The sequence below is a fragment of the Oryctolagus cuniculus genome, chromosome 7 (genome assembly GCF_964237555.1).
Source record: "Oryctolagus cuniculus chromosome 7, mOryCun1.1, whole genome shotgun sequence".
Taxonomy (NCBI): Eukaryota; Metazoa; Chordata; class Mammalia; order Lagomorpha; family Leporidae; genus Oryctolagus; species Oryctolagus cuniculus.
Genome location: NC_091438.1, coordinates 129,069,528 through 129,090,776, shown reverse-complemented (window position 1 = coordinate 129,090,776; position 21,249 = coordinate 129,069,528). Strand labels below are relative to the sequence as shown.

Below are 21,249 nucleotides of genomic sequence, written 5' to 3'. Positions count from 1 at the left end.
GGAGGGAGTGCCCGAGAGGAAGTGAGGTGTGTGCTCACCCTCTAGTTCCTAGGGCACAGGAGGTACTGCTGTAGCCAAGCCGTTGCCCTTGGGGTGAGATGTGGAGGGGAGAGGCTGTGGTATTACCAGCCACCCCCCAACATCCATTTGGCTAGTCCCAAGGCACATGCGTGGATATGTTTATTTAATCAACAGTGCTGAGTACTAGACCCCTAGCTGTGTCCTGTACAAAAGCTGACGTAGTCCGTGATCACCATAGTAAGCTGGGAGAATGGTGAGAGAAGGGCTGCATGGAGGAAGTTTCATTTCTGGTGGGAATAGAAGTCTTCCTAGATCCATTCTTGAAGAATTGGGCTGGAAGTGGGTGGCTCTGTGTCCAGTTGGGAGGGGAGAAACAGAGTGGGGCTTTGAGTTCCAGAATGGGTTTCTGGCATGGGTTACACCAATCACACAGTTGACGAGGACTACAGAAAGTGGGGCTGAGTGTACATGGGAGAGAAGGCATCACAGCCCCCAGAGGAGGAGGACAGCAGGACCTGGTGTTGTCTGTGAACCTGAAGCTCCCCGCTTCTCTGGGATACCCAGTGCAGATGGGCAGAGCTTGGTCAGGACCAGGGACAGCGCCCGCGCTGCCCTTGCTTTCCTCCCTCAGCGTAGTCTCCCTTCTGTCTCCTTGGCCATGCTTTCATCTGGGCTGCCTCAGGCACCCCAGCCTTCTCCAAGATTTGAAGAAAAGGACAGGTCTCCCCACTCCTGAGTCCCCTTGAACGAATGGGAGAACTGATTACTCCTACATGCATCCCACACTTTCCCTTTTCCCAACTTTTCCCTGAGTTCCCTGTCTCCATTCTTCCTCATTCAACCTTTTCCCCCACCAGCCAGCTTAAGTCCCACTCCATCATCTACAATCTCCTGAAGCCACCCTGTCCCCTTCTCCTGCCTCTTTTTTTTTTTTTTTAAGATTTTATTTATTTATTTGAAAGAGTTACACAGAGAAGGAGGAGCAGAGAGAGAGAGAGGTCTTCCATCTGCTGGTTCACTCCCCAATGTGGCCAGAGCTGCGCTGATCCAAAGCCAGGAGCCAGGAGCTTCTTCCAGGTCTCCCACACAGGTGCAGGGGCCCAAGGACTTGGGCCATCTTCCACTGCTTTCCCAGGCCATAGCAGAGAGCTGGATCTGAAGTGGGGCAGCCGGGACTCAAACCAGTGCCCATATGGAATGCCGGCACTGCAGACAGCGGCTTTACCCACTACGCCACTGCGCTGGCCCCCCCACCTCCTCTTATGTCCTGTTCTTACCTTACTCTTGATTTCTCACCTCTTGGGGTATGTGGAGATGTTTTACTTTTAGTCCTTTCTTATTACACAGTATCAAGATTTCTTCTGCCTTCTACCCCCAACCACGGGAGCAAATATAACAGAAGAGAGGAGAATGCAGGAGAGGTCTAAAGCCCAGCTTCTGAAACAGTAGACCTGTTTGATGCTGACTGTGGCACTGGCATGCAGTGTCTTAGTGGCCAAGTGGTCCCTTCACACCCTTTTTCTTGTCTAAGATGGGATAATTCTTCCTCCACAGGCTGTAAGTGCTAACAATGTCATCCCTGGTGAGCAGTAGGTGCTCAGTGTTTTCCTGATTGACAGGCTGCTATGAGGGTCTTAGCAGATGCTTTTACTGATACATGGGGGGCTACCTTGTGATGTTTTCCATACAAGTTTAATTTGAGCATCACAACAGTCCTCTTAAAAAGTCCTTTTGTTTTGTTTTGCATGTCGGGGAATAAGCCCTGACTTTATTATTTATGTCTTGTTAGCCACAGAAAAACTGGAGTGGGGGAGAGAAGTGGAACAAAAATCCAGTGACCTGTTAGCTCTGTGTGTGTGCAGGTCTGGAAAGGTTTTGTGTCTCGACAGCGACCTCAGAGTGGAAGCCAAACACCTGAATCCAGATTGACATCAAAACATAAGCTCAGCTTCTTTCTTTTGTAGTCTTAATGCTCTCCTGACATCAAACTCTCATCTGCAGTCCTGGGATCTTTCACACACGTTTTTAATTAATTTTTTTTTAATCTAAGGAAATACTAATGCTAACACTCCACCACCAACACCACTCTGCAGATCAGGAAAAGGATAGAGACATTTCTGAGTTACTCCATAATAGGCGGCCAAGCGCAACATTGAAACCCATGCAGTTGGGTGCCGCGTTAGGAACGCAGTGCTACCTCGCCGGTGAGAGGGTCAGTGATAGCAAATAGGGCCTGCTCAAGTTGGGGTATTGTTTATTTGCGAGGCAAAAAGGAGGAGCGGTTCACTTGGTGCAGGAATTTTTGGAGAGTCCGCGTTCTGGGGACCTGCCCTTGGGACTGGCGACCCGGGGAACTACAAGACCCACAAGGCTTCGCGCCTTCCTCTGCGGCTCTACCGAGGCTTGGACCGATCATTGGCTCTCCGTGTTCGGCTCGGTGGCAGGGATTGGAGGGAGAGAGCCACGCTGCTTTGGGATTGGTAAGATTGCTGTCGGCCACGCCTCCAAATTCCGGAAGTAGCCTCCGCGTGTAGGCCCCATGCGCAGTGGAGAAGGCGAGTTTGGCAGAGTGGAAGTGTGGTGCGTGGGCCGCGGATAGCCTGTGATTCCACCTCCGTCCACGAAGTGACTCTGACTGTTTGAGGGCCCCGGAGCTGGCCGAGGGAAGTCCCCGCTGCATCTCGCCACCCAGGCTGTTGCTTCATGGAGACTACTTTCAGCAGCCCCGCGGAGGCGGCGCTGCAGCGGGAGGCGGGCGCCCCGGGAGTGCTCACTCCCATCGCCGACCTCGACCGAGTCTACGAGCTGGAGCGAGTCGTGGGATTTGTCCGCGACCTGGGGAGTCAGCGGGTGAGAGCGGGCGCAGGGCGGGGTGGCTCACCCGTCTGGGGATCAGGGTCCTGTGGGGTTTTGTGCAGACAGCGGGTGGGAGAGTCGGTCGGCCGCAGTGCGCGGGCCACCCCTGACCCTCTCCGTGGGCGGAGTGCCCCTCTGGGAGCACGGGCTTTGAAAGCTGAGTGGGGGCTCCGGTGAGGGAGCGGCCGTGCCCGACTCCACGGCTTATATTACAGGTGGCCTTGCAGTTCCCTGACCACCTCCTGGGGGACGCCGGGGCTGTGGCTGCACGACTGGAGGAGGCCACGGGGTCCAAGATGTTCATTCTGGGGGATACGGCCTATGGCAGGTGCGGCTTGGGGCTTACGTGGGCTGTGCATCCTGGGATGTCGCTCATATGACAGTGTCTGCCTCCAGTGGTGTGTTTCTTCGTGAGGGTGTCCTCCCGATGTTAGCTCCCCGCGGTGGCGTTGTCCCCCGTTCACAACACCGCTTCCGGCGCTGATCACATTTCCCATTGGTGAGAGCAGCTCCGCTCACTGATGGTCTCTCCCCTGCAGCTGCTGCGTGGACGTGCTGGGTGCCGAGCAAGCTGGGGCTCAGGCCCTTGTACACTTTGGCCCTGCCTGCTTGAGCCCCCCATCCCGCCCGCTGCCCATCACCTTCGTCCTTGGTCAGCGTTCCGTGGCCTTGGAGCTCTGTGCCAAGGCTTTTGAAGCCCAGAACCCAGACCCCACAGTGCCCGTGGCACTGCTGAGTGAGCCGGCCTGCGCACACGCCATGGGTGAGGGGTTTTGCCTGTGTGTGCTGGAAGGAAGGGTGGGCCTGTTGCCTTGTGCGCTAATTTCCCGGTTCTCTAGTATACAGACGTCTTGTGATGGTTGCTCGGCCCCAGCCTTTCCTTTGGGGGTCACATTTGGTCTCCTGGGGAGGAGGAGCTCCTGTTTTGCCAAGCCCCGACTTGTGACGCCGTCTTCCCTGTCTTCCAGAGGCCTTGGCCACTCTCCTGCGCCCACGCTACCTGGACCTGCTAGTTTCCAGCCCAGCTCTCCCCCTGCCAGCGGGGTCCCTCAGGCCAGAGCCAGAGCCCCTGGAGCGTTTTGGGCGCCGCTTCCCCCTGGCCCCAGGGAGGTGCCTGGAAGAGTATGGGGCTTTCTACGTGGGAGGCTCTGAGGCCAGCTCTGACCCCGACCTTGATCCGGACCTGAGCCGGCTGCTCTTGGGATGGGCACCAGAGCGGCCCTTCTTCTCTTGCTGCCCAGACACAGGGCGGACTCAGGATGAGGGTGCCCGGGCTGGGCGTCTGAGGGCACGAAGACGCTATCTGGTAGAAAGAGCTCGAGATGCCCGTGTGGTGGGGCTGCTGGCGGGCACGCTGGGTGTGGCCCGGCACCGTGAGGCCCTGGCACACCTTCAGAAGCTGACACAGGCTGCTGGCAAGCGTAGCTACGTGTTGGCCCTGGGGCGACCCACCCCTGCCAAGCTCGCCAACTTCCCTGAGATGGACATCTTTGTGCTGTTGGCCTGTCCCCTGGGTGCCCTGGCCCCCCAGCCTTCTGGTGGCTTCTTCCGGCCCGTCTTGGCACCCTGTGAGCTGGAGGCTGCCTGCAACCCTGCCTGGCCACCTCCAGGCCTGGCTCCCCACCTCACTCATTACGCGGACTTACTGCCCGGTGAGTGATGGGGCGCTGCCTGGGCTGAGGTGGGGACTCCGGGCGTGGAGTCGGGGCCGGTGTGCATTTTCTTCCTCATTCCCTTTCAGGCTCTCCCTTCCACGTGCCCCTCCCGCCACCTGAGTCTGAGTTGTGGGACACCCCAGATGTGTCGCTCATTTCTGGGGAGCTGCGGCCCCCACCTGCCTGGAAGTCACCCGATGAGCCCGGATGCTCGGCCCTGACCCCTCGGCCTCAGCTGGAGCTGGCCGAGAGCAGCCCTGCAGGTGAGTGTGCAGGTCAGCAGCCCCAGCCAGCTCCTCCGGCAGGTTCAGCCCACCCAGCCTGAGCCGCCTTCCTCTACAGCCTCATTCCTTAGTTCCCGGAGCTGGCAGGGGCTGGAGCCGCGCCTGGGTGAGACGCCAGTGACCGGAGCTGTGAGCGGAAGACGCGGGATCGCCATCGCTTACGAGGATGAGGGAAGCAGCTGATAGCACACGGGGCCAGAGATGCACGTGGACCTGTGGATCGCTGCGCGGGCCTTCAGCGCTCCCCGCAGCAGGTGCCTGTCGTCCTGCCTACATCCTTGAAGAAGCCTGAAGGGAGGGAGGGCAGAGGCGGCCTCTCGCCAGGGACAGGCTCTGTGCCCGTCCTGCCAGGCGCCGGCCCAGGGCCCAGCATGCACTGGTTCGGGGAATGCCTGTCAGACTGAGTGGGGAAAGGGAGCGCGGGCCTTCCTGAGGCCCGAGCCCATCAGTCCTGGAACAGCCGGGGGCCTGTGAAAGGTACTAGAAGCCGTAGGCCTGGCTCTTTCAGCCTCAGCATGTTGACATTTGGGGCCAGGTGATTCCTTACGGTGGTGTCTGTGCTGTGTTTAGCAGCAGCACGTCCCCATCCCCCACCCCGCCTGGGACAACCAAGCATGTCTCCAGAGAATGGTGAATGGCCCGCGGGGGGCAGCACAGCCCCTGGGTGAGAACCGCTGCAGACCCGCGTGCTCGCGCTTCAGTCAGGTTCCGAGCTCAGTTTCTTGGCCACACTCAGGTGCTGAGTGGCCACGGCAGGGGACAGCGCAGCCAGAGGACACTTCCGCACCACAGAGAGTTCAGCCGGACAGAGCTGGTCTGTACCGACTCAGGTTTGCTTCTCAGGGAGACCACAGAAACTCAAATAAAGCAAATACTCTGTCTGCTTCTGCTCCTTTTAATTCATCAAACACGGCAGGCCCGGTGGATGGACATGTGAATTGTATTTAGCCAGATCCTATGCTCACCGTGTGGCTGGGGGGAAGAACGGTTAAGTCGCCATCCCCACACGGTGAAGTGGTTGCACCTTGAGGGGGGAAGCCCCAGGGCAGCTCTGTTCCCCCAAGCACCTGAGTGGCACTCCGAGGAACCTTCCAAGAGGCTACTTGTCCTAAGCTGGATCTTTTTTCCCTTTCTTTCAAGATTTATGTATTTGTTTGAAAGGCAGCAGGACAAGAGGAACAGGAGAGACAGAGCTCTTCGTGTGCTGCTTCACTTCCCAAATGGCTGCAACAGCCAGGTTTGGGCCAGGCCTAAGCTGAAACCCAGAAACTCCATCCAGGCATGCCACATAGGTGGTAGGGTTCCCAGTACTAGGGCCATCACCCACTCATTGCCTTCACAGGTGCAGTAGCAGGTAGCTGGATTGGAAACAGAGCAGCTGGGTCCTGAAGTGGGGCTCCAGTAGGGATTGGTGGCACGGCAGGCAGTGGCTTAACCCACTGCACCATGATGTTGTCCTTTCTAAGCTGAATCATGTAGAGGGAGGAAAAAAAAAAAAAAAAAAAACTCAAGAGAAAAAGCATGGAAAGTATGCTTGGGCTAAGACACAGGCAGGAACCAGCATGGTGGGTGTTTTCAAGCAAAGTCTGGTTACTGGGCCTTAAAGGTTGAGGGGTGTAGTAAAGAGACTCCCCTGTTCATTCCTCTGCGTTTGCTGAGAATCTTGTCCTGTCAGTATTGTCAGGGAGTTGACGGCACAAGTTAGCAAAGGAGCTGTGACTGCCTGCCCTTGGGGAGGACCCAGAGGCAGAGCTATAAACTGACTGTGGTAAGCCGGGCAAGGTAGTTACCAATCCTGTATTCTAGAAATAGCACTGGGAACCCACTCTGCTTGCCACTGGAAATACAGCAGTGAGCAAGACAGAAATCTTGGTCTTTATACTCTGACCAAGGGGTGTAGGCAAACAAAGCCTGTTTGCCGAGTGGCAAGGGAAGTAACCGGGAAGAAGCTTCAGGGACTGTGTCCAGAGTGCACAGTTTGAGTCCCGGCTGCTCTCTTCCCATCCAGCTCCCTGCGGATGCACACCCTGGGAGGCAGCAGAGGGGGTGGCTCCGTCACCCGGGTCCCTGCCACCTGGATTGAGCTCTGGGCTCTTGGCTTCAGCCTGGCCCAGTCCCACAGTGCATCACGTGAACTTGACCTCTCCATCTGTCTACCTTTGCCGTAACATTTTTAAAAATGAAAAAGGAGCGTTTATGAGGGAGGGGGTTACAATATTAAACAGAATGGTCAGTGAAGACCTTATAAGGAATGTGAGCAAAGGCTGAATGGAAGTTGCAGAGGGCGCCACATGGTTGGTCAGGAGCTGCAGAGTTCAAGGGCAGGGAGGTGACGCGGCTGGAACAGCGAGGAAGGCAGTGCCGCCGGCGCAGTTGCTCGGGGAGCACTAGGTGAAGCCAGGTAGAGTGCACAGCGGCTGCATCTGAGGCCCTGGTGCGCCTCTGAGGACTTTTTAAATTGGGGGTCTCAATAGCTGGGACTTCAGCAACTCCGGGCGGCAGCTTGGGGTCGACCCCCAAGGACTCTGGCTGAGATTCTGAGAGAAATGGGAACCGTGGGGTATTTAAATAGGGGACCGACGTGACCTTACTGAAGTTTTGTAAGGCTCACGGGCCTCGTGGAAACCACGGCAGCTACACTACCTGCCTCTGGGTTAGGGAAGTCTTGCCGGAAGACTGGCTTTGGGGCTCAGCCAGGCAACGGGACGCGCACAAGGAAGGAAACGGCATTCGCTAGGCGAGGAAGAGAGCACGGCACCCTCCGGGAACTGGGTGGTACGCAGGGCGAGCACAAACGCGGCCCAAGACTTAAACCAGGAGTCCGCACACAGAACCCGGGACAAAGCAGGGCTGCTGCGGCCGGCCGCAAGCCTCTACACTCAGCCGGCACCGCGCCGGGGCCGTCTCCGAGATGTGGGACTACAACTCCCACAATCCTCAGCGCCTGCAGTTCCGGCGTCGTGCTCCGGACTGGCAGCGCCGCCGCGCAGAGCCTGGCCAGGGTCACGTGGTGCTCGCGCATCACGTGGGCAGGTCAGGTGACGCTGCGGGGCGGGCGGACGGACTGCGGGGTGGAAGGTGGACGCAGGGACGCGGATCTAGCTCTGGCCCCGCCGCCGATCCGACCCCCAGTGTCGTTACCGCCATGACGGGGCTAGCACTGCTCTACTCCGGGGTCTTCGTGGCCTTCTGGGCCTGCGCGCTAGTCGTGGGTGAGGCGGGGGTCCCGGCGGGCGGGGGCAGCCGCGGGGCTGAGCCGGAGCGTAGCGGAGCAAGTGGGGTGCCGGGAATGCCGGGCCCCAGCGCAGGCTCTGTAGCCTGGGCTGCGGTGCTGGCCGCACGTCTGTTGGGGCCTCTTATCCCCAGCAGAGGAGCCGCATCCCCAGCTGCTGGAGGAGGGGCGCAGGCGGCGGAGGGTGGGGGCCGCGAGAGCAGCAGTCGTCCCCTTCTGTCACCACGGCCATCGCCCTCAGCTCATCGCTGACGGCCCTTTCTTGCTCCTGACCAGCCTGCTTCGGTCAGGAGCCGGCCGTTCCAGTTCCTCTTTCCCCGGCGCTGTTGCCTCCCCCACTCCACCCTCAGCTTGTTGGGCAAACAGCGGCGCGCACTGGGCCGGCGGGATCTGGCGGGACCTGGACCGCAGCACCTGCTCGCTCCCTCCCTTCCTCCGGGTTATTCCGGCCTGCTGGGGGCGTGTCTTTGGAGGGTCTGGGTCTGGAACGGGTGTCCTGGAGGGAGCTCTGTGCCCGGGGGAGTCTCAGAAAGTGGAGGCCTGGGCAGAGCAGTCTGCGGACAGCAGCGCTTCGTGGGGCACCGGCCGGAGGCATCTGCCTTGACCCGGGCCGCCTACACCTTTAGGGAGTGGCCCTTCAGCCCGGCGGCGGCTTCTCCATTTGGGGGACTTCTCTCTGGAGAGCAGCCCCTGACCCCGTTTTTTTTTTTTTTTTTTTTTTTCTTTCTCCCATTGCTGCAGGAATCTGCTACACCATTTTTGACTTGGGCTTCCGCTTTGATGTGGCCTGGTAAGGGAGGGCAGGGGAGGATTTCCCCTGGGAGCGGCTTCTCTGCAGCCTGCCCCCTGCTCTGAGCCCCCCACCCACACCCCTGGCTGCCTGGGTCATGGGCCTGTGGGGTGAGAGAGGGGAAGAAAGACTGGTTCTCTTCCATGTCTGCACACCAGGTTCCTGACCGAGACTTCCCCCTTCATGTGGTCAAACCTGGGCATTGGCCTGGCCATCTCCCTGTCTGTGGTTGGAGCGGCCTGGTGAGTGTTGGCTGGTGGGACTGGGGGAGGGGCTGAGTCATGGCAGGTGGTATCACTGGGTTCTTAGTCACGCTGGGGGCAGTGACAGCTTGGGCCTGCTGCTCAGTTTGTTACCCTTCCTCCAGGGGCATTTATATCACCGGCTCATCCATCATTGGGGGAGGGGTGAAGGCCCCCAGGATCAAAACCAAGAACCTGGTGAGGTAAGTGTGTGGGCTGTGGGAAAGTTGTCAGGACAGTGGGACCCGTGTGCCTGACCTGATGTGACTGCCTCTCGCCAGCCTCCTGCTGGAGTGGGTGTCAGTCTCTGGGGAGGAAGGTTGGTTTCCTTCTCATCTCTCCTCTTCACCCCCTGCTCCCACCCCTTCTGCCACCAGCATCATCTTTTGTGAGGCTGTGGCCATCTACGGCATCATCATGGCGATCGTCATTAGCAACATGGCTGAGGTATGGGGCTGGGTGGGGCTGGGCATCCATTGCAGTGTATTCTACACCCGGCTTAGGGATGGGGTGGAGGCAGCAGGGGGATCTCTGATTGCTTTTCTGCTTCCCTCAGCCTTTCAGTGCCACTGACCCCCAGGCCATTGGCCATCGGAACTACCATGCAGGTAGGTGGGAGACTGCGAAAGCAAGAAGCTGGAGTCTACACCTGCCTCCCCCTCTTAACTCCCACCTGCCTTGGCCGGCTTTGCAGTGTTGGGGTGGGGATTGGCCCTGTCAGCCTGTGTTGGGCCTGGCTTGGGCTCAGCGTGCCCCCTCTCCGTCCCCCCAGGCTACTCCATGTTCGGAGCTGGCCTCACAGTGGGCCTGTCGAACCTCTTCTGTGGAGTCTGCGTGGGCATCGTGGGCAGTGGAGCCGCCCTGGCCGACGCTCAGAACCCCAGCCTCTTTGTAAAGATTCTCATCGTAGAGATCTTTGGCAGTGCCATCGGCCTCTTTGGGGTCATCGTTGCAATCCTTCAGGTGCTGAACCCCCGGGAGCCGTTACACCCTTGCCCCCTTCTCCGCGACCACAGAGCCCGGGAGCAGCTCTTCCTCTTCCGCTGTTCTCTTCGGAGGCTTGCGCGTGTGCTTGTCTGAGCTGGTGTCAGGCCCACAGGCCTCCGCTCTGTTGCTTCATAGCTTTCCTGCGTCTCCTGTTACTTTGTGTATTTCCCACCTTCCTGTCAGCTGTCAATGGAAACACAGTTGATCTCCTCCCGTCTCTGCTGGGTTGGGGTCTTACCTGTGCGTGTACAAGTCTGTCTTGTGTGTGACTGTGTCTCTTATCCTGGGCATGCCTGTCTAAGTTGTGTGTCCTTGAAGTGACTAAGGGTTGGCCTGAGGATCTGAGGGTGGCTGTGGGTGCTTGACTGGTTGACAGCCCTGTCCGTCCGCGGCTTCTCTCTGTCCCTTAGCCTACCTCAGGCGCTGTGTGGCTGACCCTGTTCCTGTGTGTGTGTCCCTGAGTGTCCGTCCTGGACCAGTCCTCCATCTGTTGTAGTCTCTGCATGTAACCACGTGTCGCTGGGCTCTGGCGTTCCCACTCCTCTGGCCCTGCCTGACGTCTCCTGTTCTTCTTTTGCAGACCTCCAGAGTGAAGATGGGTGACTAGATCATCCGTGTGGGGGGCCGCGCCCCCTCTTATTTATTGTTGGTTTCCTGGGACAGCTGGAGCTGTGCCCTGTAGTTGTTCAGGGCGCCCCTGAACCCACCTCTCACTGCCTGTCACCTGGGAGGCCTCGCCCTCCAGGCTGAACCCTGTGTGGGGGAGTGGACTGCTGATGGCGACCGACCGTTCCTGCAGCCGTGCATCTGTGGCCCCCACTTCCACCTGTCACCCCGTCCCTGTGTTTGTGAAATAAACGTGATTGTCTGGGTTCCTTCTGCTTCCGTTACCCTCTTGCGCCGCCTTTCACAAAGGAAGGGTAAAATGGGCCCAGCACTCAACTCCCTGCCAGGCTCTGGGCAGCTTCTGACTCGTCCACACCTGCGTGCTCTGGACCTGGACAGACTACCTGCCGGGGTGGGGAGATGACGCCGCCTAGCCGATGGCCCCGAGCATCCAGATTGAAGGGGATGAGGGGGGCTGGGGGTATTGTGCCTGGGGCCTTAGTCCCTCATCACACACACACACACACACACACACACACACACACACACACCCGCCCGCCCCTGTGAGGCCTGGAGTCCATATCCCTGGCAGTTCTGTCCCACGGTCCCCCCCCAGCAGCCTCTATTCACCCCTGATTCCAGGGCCCAGCCCAGCTCCACCCATTCTGGACCCATGTCTGATTTTCTCCTAATCGTGCCCATCCTCCTCCAGTCCGCGACTTTAATAGAGTTCTATCCAGCCCGCAGCCGCCTCTCTGCCGGCGACCTTTAATCTTGCTCCCCCCAAGCAGCTTCAAGTCCCGGCCTCCTGCCTCCGTGCGCCCGACCTCCAGGGCCCCGGATCCTGGAGAGTCCGCGCTCCGGCTGCATCCCCACTCCCCGCGGTTGGGCCTCACCGTGCACCCGGCCCCGATCCGAGCCCCAAGCCAAGCCCTAGCTCCAGCTGGAATAACCTCCTACGCCCCTCCCTGGGCCGGCGACCCCCCGGTTCCCCGTGCGGCCGCCGGCAGGGGCGGCGCCGGAGCTGCGCGCGGCGGGTGCGGGTGCGGGCGCGCTGGAGGCGGGGGCCGCGGGGGCGCGCGCGCGGGCGCGGCGGCCGGGCCTGCCCCTCCGAGGCGCCGTAGCGCGGGAGGGAGGCGGCGGCGCTGTGGTCCGTCGGTCCGCGGGTCGGTGGGTCTGCCCGGCCGCCCGGCCCCGCCCTGCCCCCCGGGGCGGCTCGGCTCCATGGCCCGCGGCGGCGGCGGCGGCGGGAGGCGGCCCGGGGGCCTCGGGGGCCGCTGACCGGGCGGCGGGAGGCGGCGGGGCCGGGCCATGGGGGACGGAGCAGTCCGCAGCCGCCGGAGCCGGGAGCCCTGCCCGAGCCGGAGCGGCATCCCCTGCTGAGCCCCGAGCGCCGGGTGAGAGGAGGGCGCGCGCGGCCCCCCGCCCCGGGCCCCGACATTCCAGACCCGGCCCCGCGAGGGGCACCCTGAGCGCGGCCCCCGATCCCCTCCCAGGACCCGGTGAGAGAGGCGCCCGGCCTGGCTTCACCCCACCCAACCCCCATCCCGCAGCACCCCCCAGGCTCCTCCACCCGCCCCCAGCCAGCCTCCCTCATTGTCCTCGCCCGCCCCGGCCTCGTGGCGCGCGGAGGCGCTCCATCCACGTCGCCCCTTCTGCCGCGGCCCCCGCCTCACATGCACTCCCCCACCGTAGGCTCCACACCCACCCGGTCTTCGCTGCCTCCCCCGTCCCGGGGTGCCACGTGGGCAGCCTCCCAGCCGCGCCCAAGCGCTGCCCTCGCCTGGCGGCCGGGCTGACCCAGAACCCCTGGCCCCGAGGGAGGGGTGGGAATGCTTGCACGTGGGTCTGGGTGTGAGCTGCCCGGGAGCCTGCATGTGTGGCTGTGTAAGTCCAGGAGCAGCGGCTTTGTGGGTGAGTGTGTGACTCTGTGTGTTCCTGTCACCCGGGTGTGTCTGTAGTTTTGTGTGTCTGAGTGTGGGACCCACTGGCTGAGACCGAGGCGTCTGTGTGGTTCTGTGTACCCGGGAAAGACCCTGCTCCCTGGAGCTCTGCCAGAGGAAAGTGGCTGCCCTATTGGAACCACAGCTGGAGCAGTGGCCCAGGCAAGAGCCCTTCCAGTGGCCCCACCTCCAGGGCACAAGCCTGCCCATGCTGAGACTTGGAACCCGCTGTGCTGGCAGGCCTTGAGGTCTTGGGTGAGGGATGTCTCCTGCCCCACCCCTGTTTGACCTCTTGCTCCAGTGGGAAGGGATCCCAGAAACATCATGTCCCTATTTGGAGCCCCTGGGTGCTGAGGGCCTCTTCCCAGCCTGGTCCCCGTTGGCCTGGCCTGGCCCTGCTTGTCGCTGGGACTTGAATAACCAAACCACATGTCACCATGGCTCCTGCAAGGACCAAATGAAGTCATGAGTATAAAGTGCTCCTGCATGGTAGGTACTCAGTAAGAGGATCCTGTTCCTTCCCCCAGACGGGAGGCCCGGGTTGAGGCTGCTGCCCCGTGGAATGTCTGTTCTCTGGGGCACAGGTGCACATGTGAGTCTTTCGGTCAGCGTGTTCTCCTGGATAGGTGCTAACAGACGTGATCAGGGTTCCGGTGTCTGTGTTCCTGGGTCTCCCTGGATATGTGTGTGTGTAGTTGTGCAATAAGGGTGTATGTGTGCGGCTCAGTGCCCGAGGTGTGCCTGAAGCTGTGCACGCTGACTTGCTGGGGGCCATTGTCTGGGTGAGTCCTGCAGAGTCCAGGGAGGCGAGCAGGTAAGGGTGTGGAGCTGGGGCTGTGAGTAGGAGCAGCTGGGCGCGAGGGGGGTGGGCAGCCCCGCTCATGCCGCCCTGACCTGCCGGGTCTGCTTCTCTCCGCCCCTGCTCAGGCCAGCAGCTGGATGCCCGGGCCCGCTGGGCAGGCCGGCGGCCGCCTGCGGGATGAGCAGGCTGCTGGGGGGGACGCTGGAGCGCGTCTGCAAGGCCGTGCTCCTCCTCTGCCTGCTGCACTTCCTCGTGGCCGTCATCCTCTACTTTGACGTCTACGCCCAGCACCTGGCCTTCTTCAGCCGCTTCAGTGCCCGCGGCCCTGCCCGTGCCCTCCACCCGGCTGCCAGCAGCAGCACCAACTGCTCTCGGCCCAACGCCACTGCCCCCAGCTCCGGGCTCCCCGAGGTCCCCAGTGCCCAGCCTGGGCCCACAGCTCCTGTCTTGCCACCCTGTCCTGACTCGCCACCTGGTCTTGGTGAGCCTGTAGGGTGGGGCCTGCTCATAGGGTGGGGAGAAAAATCTTGACCAGCCGGGGTACTAAGGGTGCAGGTTTGTTGAAAGGGGGGTTCCCTTGCCCACCCCCCAACTGAGGACCGGGGCTGGTCTCCCTGGATTCTGGCGAAGACCCTAATCGCTCACATCATCCTGCCTGCAGTGGGCCGGCTGCTGATCGAGTTCACCTCGCCCATGCCCCTGGAGCGGGTGCAGAGGGAGAACCCGGGTGTGCTCCTGGGTGGCCGCTACACACCGCCCGACTGCACGCCTGCGCAGACGGTGGCTGTCATCATCCCCTTTAGACACCGGGAGCACCACCTGCGCTACTGGCTCCACTATCTACACCCCATCCTCAGGCGGCAGCGGCTGCGCTACGGCATCTATGTCATCAACCAGGTGTGCTGTCTGTGGTCCTTGCCTGGGCACCTGTCCCCCAGGGAGCCCCCACGCACCTGTGGGTGTACCTGCTCATAGGGGTGTGGGGACCCTAGTGCCTGCTGGTGCTTACATGGGTTGGGGCGGGGCTGTGTGTGGGCCCTGTTCTGCCCCAGATCACGTGGGTCTGTGAACGGACACAGGCATGGGGCAGGGGTCTGTGTTTGTCAGTGTGCACAGGAGTGGTGTGTGTGTGTGTGTGCACAGGAATGTTGGCGTGCACTCTGGCAGGTGTGTGCACAGCCTTCAAAGGGCCCAGCCCCATTGCCTTGATGAGCAGGCCCCACGCTGCAGTGGTGGAGGCCTGGGGGATGCTGATCAGGAGGTGCTCTCCAGGGCCCAGATGAGAGGGAGACTCGGCGGCCTCAGCTGAGGTCCAGGACTCAACCCAGGCTCTGAGCCCTGCTGTGGGCCTGGCTAGGGCCGGCCACTAGGACCCAGACAGGATCTGAGCAGGCCCTCCCCACCCCCACTGGAACCTAGATCCGTGGAGTCCACCAGCACGATGGGGTGTGACTAGCACTGGAGCTGGGGCCGTGAGAGCACCGAGGGACGAGTGGGGGAAAGTGTTGTAGTGAGAGGGACCCAGAGAATCTGGGGCCCAGCGAGAGAGCCGGGCCCGTGTGTGTGGGAACCGGCGATGAGGTGTGGGGTCCGATATGTAGGCTGGTGCAAAGGGAGCTGCGGGAGTTGGGGGTGGGTGGATTGAGGAGGGTCTTGGGACACAGGGTAGGCAGTTGGGCTCCCACCTGGAGGCAGTGGGCACCCCGTTCGCTCATTAGGAAGATTGCTCTGCTCATTTGTGGAGGATGGTGGGGAGGGGGCCTTGGGAGACCTCGTGGGGCTGAAGGTGCGTGTGAGAGGACAGGGGCTGTGGGATGAGGGTGAGGCGTGAGAACTGGAGACTTAGGAGAGCAACGTCAGGCCCACTCGCTCTCTCCTGGCCACTTGCTGCACCCCTGAGTCCATGCTCACACCTGGGTGCCTGCGGGAAGTGTCGGCGGAACACCCAGCAGGCAGGCAGACCTACACCCAGAGGGAACTCAGGGCAGAGGGCGGGATCCGGGCCACCGGCGGGTAGATGATCCCCCTACAGCCAGGGAGCACAGGCCGAGAGGAGGATGGAGAGAGCAGGGAGGATGGAGAGAGCCAAGGGCCACAGGGGCCGAGACCGGCGTGGCGGCATCCCCGAGGCCCCACCGTCAGCAGCAGGCAGGGAACGCGTGGCAGCTGCGTGAGCACTGTGGGCGAGCGAGGGGGTTGTGGCCCAAGAAGCGTCCAGTGGATTTAGCAACAAGGTGGGCCCAGTGAGAGCCATTTCGGGGGCATGGTGGGGGCGGCAGCAGATTGCAGTGGGTTGGAGAAGGAATTAGATTTGACAAAATGGAAATAACCGATCGGAGACAACTCGAACAAGTCTCTGCCGGAAAGGGAAGGCAAAGGTGGGGTGGCGGCTGGAGGGAGCTTTGCTCTTCTGCAGGGGGAGCTGAGCCTGGTTAGGAGCTGCACGGGAGACTGCAAGGACCTGTGTGGCGAGGGAGGTCAGCGAGGAATGCTGAGGAGCCGGGAGAAAGGGCAGGGGGAAGAGAGGTGCCAGAGAGGCAAGAGAAAGGGCTGGGGCTGGGCAGCTTCCCTGCCCACTCAGGCTCCGGCTTGGCTGGTGTCCAGGCGGGGCCGCCATTCTCCTGCTACGAAGGGCCTACTCACAGGCCCCTCCGTGGGGCCTCGCTGGTGGCAGGCTGGAGGCCGTGGGTTGGGGCGGGGCTCCGGGCCCACTGCCTGCCCCTTGCTCTGTCCAGTACTTGACGCTTCGTCCCACGTGGTCAGGATGTGTGCAGTCTCCTGTCTTGGGGAGGGGGAGCCCAGCCTTCCTAGGACGTGACTGCCTATAGGCCCCCTGCTTGTCATTTTGTTGGGAAGACAAGCAAGTGTAGCTCAGGCCTGTCTCTGTCTCCGATGTAGTTGGATGTGGCTTGGTGGCTCGGTCCCCGTGGCTCCTGCATCTTAGACGCTGGCCATCTGGGGCACTCATTGTTCATCTCGCTTCGTGACTATGTGCTCAGCAGGGACAGAGACCAGGGCTGCTCATCTCTAGAATCCCCACTGGCAACAAAGGCGAGGGCCACGGGGCATGTTTGATGAATGAGTGAATGAGGCAAGAGCTCTAAATAACAATTTGAACAGCCATAGGCATAAATGAAGCCCACGGGAGGGAATGAGTGATTATACTGGGGCCAGGTTGGCACGGTTGGGGGAGCCCGGCCAGAGAGGAGTCTGATGGGCAGGCTGGGGAGCTGCTAGCCCCAAGGCCTGCGGGCCAGAAAGAGTCCCGCCTCTTCTGCAGCTGCTGGCGAGTGCCGTGGATCTGAGGGCAGGGGCCAGAGGAGGCTGCAGCCGAATCCTGCAAGGCCCTTGAAGGCCAGGGCTAGGGTGGGAGGCTAGACTTGACCCGGGGAGCCTGGGGGAGCCCCGAAGGAGGGGAGGGGCCTAGGGACTGCTCTAGAGAATTGGTGAGGTGGCAGGTGGCTCCAGGCCCTGGGCCCAGAGCTGACCTGTCCCCTGTCGCCACCCCAGCATGGTGAGGACACCTTCAACCGAGCCAAGCTGCTCAACGTGGGCTTCCTGGAGGCGCTGAAGGAGGACGCTGCCTATGACTGCTTCATCTTCAGTGACGTGGACCTGGTGCCCATGGACGACCGCAACCTGTACCGCTGTGGCGACCAGCCCCGCCACTTCGCCATTGCCATGGACAAGTTTGGCTTCCGGTGAGGCCGTCTGCTCGGCTAGACCCAGACTTCCCAGTCTCTGTGCCTGCTGGCCCCTCGGTCCCCATCGTGCCCTTCCTCGGGTCCTGCACCTTGAATCCCTCGGGGACCCTTACTGACACCTGCCCTCCCGTGCCACAGGCTGCCCTATGCTGGCTACTTTGGAGGCGTGTCGGGCCTGAGCAAAGCCCAGTTTCTGAGAATCAATGGCTTCCCCAATGAGTACTGGGGCTGGGGTGGTGAGGATGACGACATCTTCAATCGGTGAGTAGGGGTGGGATGGGGAGCAGGAGGGGCGGGGGAGGGGGATGGTGCAGACCGGGTGGTGCTCCGGGCCCTGCCCGATACCTGCTCCAGGCTGCCTGTCCCTGACCTCAGGATCTCCCTGACTGGAATGAAGATCTCACGCCCAGACATCCGCATAGGCCGCTACCGCATGATCAAGCACGACCGGGACAAGCATAACGAGCCCAACCCTCAGAGGTGACCGCCAGCTCCCCTGACCCCAGAGGCCCCTCAGCCCATGCTCTCCAGGGGCCCTTCCTGTGTCCCCAGGTCTTGATCGTGAGTGCCCCTGGTTCCTGACACCCTGGCCTCCAAGGTGACTTCCCAGTGCCATTGGTCCCCAGAGAGGTCCCCAAGGCCCCTGGCCTCTGACTCCTGGAGATGCCTCCAGGCACCTCAGATCCCTGTCTCCCACCTCCCATCTCAGCCTCAGCCCCAAATATCTCACCCCAGCCTGGTTCCAAGAATTGAAAGCCAGGGCTCAAGATGTCATTGAGTAGATCGCATTCCCCCGGTGCACCTGGGATGATCCCTGCTTTTACTGACCCTGCCTGAGCACACAGGACAGAAATAGTGGGTGCTGAGCACAGCTCCCGGGGATCTGACCGAGGGAGCCCCAGCAGGCGGGGGCGAGGAGTGCAAATACAGCACCAGCCTCCCTGAGGTTGGAGGAGGCGGCAGCTGTGTCTCCTACAAGGTAGCCACATTCTAGGTCCAGGACTGGCTGGGAGAAGGGACTGAAGGGCACGTGCAGTTAGACAAGGGCTTTCCTGCTGCTTCTCTCTGACTAGTCCCACACTGGGGCAGGGGACTCCATGATCCTACGCAATACCTGCTGTCCCACATGCAGTTCGCCCTAGGTGGGCCAACAGGTATAGAAACAGGCGCTCACAACCCAGCGTGATCAGAGCAAGGTGCTGTTCTGGCAGAAAAGGGAGTGATGGTGGGAGGCTTCCTGGAGGAGGCAATGGTAAACTGGAGTTGAATAAGAGCTATTCATTCAACAGATATTTGCCTCATGCCTGCCTTGGGCACAGTGCTGTTATGTTTGGAGGAGGCCAGGGTGAATAAAGGGGGTCTCACTGGCAAGCGTCGGGTGTGAATGTGCGTGCTAGGTACTCACCGAGGGTCTCCAGCTCTCTGGCTTTAAGATCTCTGAAGTCTGGGCATTCCAGGAGGGGGCAGTGCTGGGTGCTGGGTGGGGGTGGGGGTCTTAAATACCAGTTTCCTTCTTGTCCTGGAGGCACTGGGAAGTTGTGGGAGGGTCTTAGCAGGGAGGGGCAGAATCAGATTTGTAGTTGGAAGGCTCACTCTGAGTTCCAGGAAGGTGAGGAGCTGACCTGGCTGCTGGGTGGTGCAGGAGAGGGAAGTGGACTGGGCCAGAAGGAATCGCTGGACCGGGAGGGGGCAGGCTGCGGGGAGGCGGGGTTGTGGTGGCCTCAGCTTGGACAGTGAGGTTTTTCTGCCCTGAATGCAGGATGTAGGGGTGGAGGCAGTACTGGGCAGAAGCATGAGGCACTGGGAGGCCAGGGATCTGATAAAAGAGAAGTTCAGATAAAAACCATGGTCAGCAGGGAAGGAGTGGTGGACTGGGAACAGAGGCATCTGATGGAGAGTGCCTAGTGCCAGGAAGGCGCTGGGGAGGGGTTGAGCCCAGCTGGGATGAGAGTGGGAGTTGGAGCTCTGCAAGTACATGCCAGGAACCTTGCTCCTTGTCTGGGTGCCATCATCAATTAGTAATGTCTGCCTTGGGCGTGGAAATGACAAGTGGCAAGCAGTTTGTGGTTTAAAGAACTCTGGATGGTAGCTCTGTCTAGCTAGTGGCTTTTTCCCCCAACCTAGGAGTTCTCCTGGATTCTTCTTTCTCTTACTCTACATGTCCAGACCATCAGCAATTCACGTCACTTCCTCCACCAAAACATATTTGAGCCCATCCATTTCCCCCCTTTATTATCTTTAACGCTAGTCTGACCTCTGACCTCGCCTGGACTCCCACAGGGGCCTCTGCTCGTTCCCTTTGACCTTCTGTGGTTTATGACACTCCCTGCCCCCCCTACACCGAGTTAAAAAAAACCCTCGCCTTCTCACTTGCAAACTGTGCACTGCTTACCGTGACTTCCAGAGCTCTGCCCATCATCCGTGTGAACCTCCAGGTTCATTGCATCTTTATTTTTCGCATCTGTCCCCAAGGTGTAGCCACACAGCTATGCGAAATCCTACCCCAGTGTGGGGTCTGCAGTGCTCCGACCTCTGCCTGGAATGCCCTTTGCCCCTCCACAGCTCATGTCACACCCCCGCCTCCTCTGGCACAGCCATCCTGTCCCCTTAGCTCTTTAAGGGTTTCCTTGTCGGTTTAGCTGGTTAGCCGTCTCCGCTGCCCGCCTGTTCATGACCGTGCCCCCTAGTGCTCAGACCACAGGCTGGCACATCGGAACACTCAGGAAATGGGTGCAGAGGGAGTCACTGAAGGCTGGGAGCAAAGAAGGAGTGGGAGTGCAGCCGGCACGTCTGACATAGGGCACGTAGGGTGCCCTAGGGCACGTTGCACTTGAGGTGCCTGTGGGTCAGCTGGGGTCTGCATCTCAGGTGTGGGAGGAAGGTCTGAGTGGAGAGATTTGTGAGGGTGTCACAATCCTGTGTTCTGACTATGGGGGATGAGATGTCTGTTTTGGGGGTGCAAACCCAAGCACACAAAGGGACTCCTGGCAGATCACCCCGGAAGGAGCGGGCTGGCCCGGGCCTGGCCCTGGAGAGTCCACGCTGGACTTGGTGGTTATAGCTCTGACGCGCATCCATTCGTATCCCCACTAGGTTTACCAAGATTCAGAACACGAAGCTGACCATGAAGCGGGACGGCATCGGGTCCGTGCGGTACCAGGTCCTGGAGGTGTCTCGGCAGCCGCTCTTCACCAACATCACCGTGGACATTGGACGGCCCCCCTCATGGCCCCCCCGGGGCTGACACTGATGGACAGCGGCTCTTGGCGTCAAGGATTGCCCGCCAGAGGACTGACCTCAGCCTGGCCAGCAGCCGCTCGTGGGGGACCCCCCAGGACTGAGGATCTTCAGCGGCACCTGGAAGCTTCAGAACCCACTTTGGGGTGCATCCGGCCTGGGCAGGCCCCTTCTTCCTGCCCCACTCCCCCCAACCCAGCCCCCCTCACTGTCAGGGTCGGGCCAGCCCCTGCACTGCCTCGCGGAGTGGCCTGGGCTAGGTCACTTCACCTCTCTGTGCCTCAGTTTCCCCCCCTTGAGTCCCCTAGGGCCTGGAAGGGTGGGAGGAATGACTAGAGGGCAGTGTCTCTTCCAGGGGGAATTCTCAGACCTGGGGATCCCCCGTGCTCCCAGGGGCGGGGAAACCTTTTTCACTCAACATTGCAGGGGGCAAGCTTTGGTGTGCCCCCTGCTGAGGAGCAGCCCAGGAGGGGACCGGAGGGGGTTCTGTGTCGCTGCCTGGGATCCCTGGGTTGGCCTTTGCACGGGGCGCAGGCAGGGCTTGGATCAGCCAACCTGGTTCCTGTCTCCCGGTCTCAGAGAAGAGGCGGTGGCCCCAGGGCCGGCTCGTGTTTGTATATTGCACAGAAACTTGTGTGGGTGCTTTAGTAAAAAACGTGAATGGAGCAGCCCCCTTTGTCTTTTGGGGGATAGGGACCCTGACCCTAGTCACCCCAGGTGGGTTGTGATGAGAGTATGCCTGGCCCCACCTGTCAGCTCGGCAGGGCTGGCCTGGTTCTCCCTCCACTCACTAGAATGCACCGGCCTTAGGGGAAGAAGTGTAAGTGTACTGGGCCCGGATTTTATTTCTTCCATCGGCCCAGAGTCCGAAAGGCGCCGGAAGAGGAGCC

At 60.8% G+C, this 21,249-nt stretch overlaps 3 protein-coding genes across 9 annotated transcripts; all 3 read left to right on the top strand.

The window, feature by feature from the left end:
- The first annotated feature begins 47 nt into the window (after positions 1–47).
- Positions 48–5,697, top strand: DPH2 (diphthamide biosynthesis 2). Of its 3 annotated transcripts, XR_518283.4 has the most exons (7): positions 48–2,871; positions 3,093–3,205; positions 3,417–3,640; positions 3,846–4,529; positions 4,619–4,795; positions 4,875–5,070; positions 5,553–5,697. XR_518283.4 is itself a non-coding variant. In XM_002715156.5 (6 exons), the coding sequence occupies exons 1-6, from the start codon at positions 2,725–2,727 to the stop codon at positions 4,997–4,999; spliced, it is 1,470 nt and encodes a 489-aa protein (XP_002715202.1). In that variant the 5' UTR covers positions 48–2,724; the 3' UTR covers positions 5,000–5,697. The 3 variants fall into 3 exon arrangements, 2 of the variants coding, with proteins under 2 accessions (XP_002715202.1, XP_069934710.1); XM_002715156.5 differs by having other exon boundaries at positions 4,875–5,697; XM_070078609.1 differs by lacking the exon at positions 3,417–3,640 and having other exon boundaries at positions 4,875–5,697.
- Positions 5,698–7,822: 2,125 nt separating this feature from the next.
- Positions 7,823–10,942, top strand: ATP6V0B (ATPase H+ transporting V0 subunit b). Its single transcript, XM_002715155.5, has 8 exons — positions 7,823–8,028; positions 8,790–8,838; positions 8,997–9,080; positions 9,206–9,283; positions 9,458–9,527; positions 9,637–9,688; positions 9,853–10,043; positions 10,648–10,942. Exons 1-8 carry the CDS (start codon positions 7,962–7,964, stop codon positions 10,672–10,674), a joined length of 618 nt encoding a protein of 205 aa, XP_002715201.1. The 5' UTR covers positions 7,823–7,961; the 3' UTR covers positions 10,675–10,942.
- Positions 10,943–11,777: 835 nt separating this feature from the next.
- Positions 11,778–21,024, top strand: B4GALT2 (beta-1,4-galactosyltransferase 2). Of its 5 annotated transcripts, none has more exons than XM_051856555.2 (7): positions 11,778–12,070; positions 13,544–13,899; positions 14,080–14,315; positions 16,929–17,119; positions 17,261–17,383; positions 17,498–17,602; positions 20,216–21,024. In XM_051856555.2, the coding sequence occupies exons 2-7, from the start codon at positions 13,596–13,598 to the stop codon at positions 20,364–20,366; spliced, it is 1,110 nt and encodes a 369-aa protein (XP_051712515.1). In that variant the 5' UTR covers positions 11,778–12,070; positions 13,544–13,595; the 3' UTR covers positions 20,367–21,024. The 5 variants fall into 5 exon arrangements, with proteins under 5 accessions (XP_051712515.1, XP_051712520.1, XP_051712519.1 ...); XM_051856560.2 differs by having other exon boundaries at positions 11,781–12,070; positions 13,549–13,899; XM_051856559.2 differs by lacking the exon at positions 11,778–12,070 and adding an exon at positions 12,152–12,175.
- Positions 21,025–21,249: the final 225 nt, after the last annotated feature.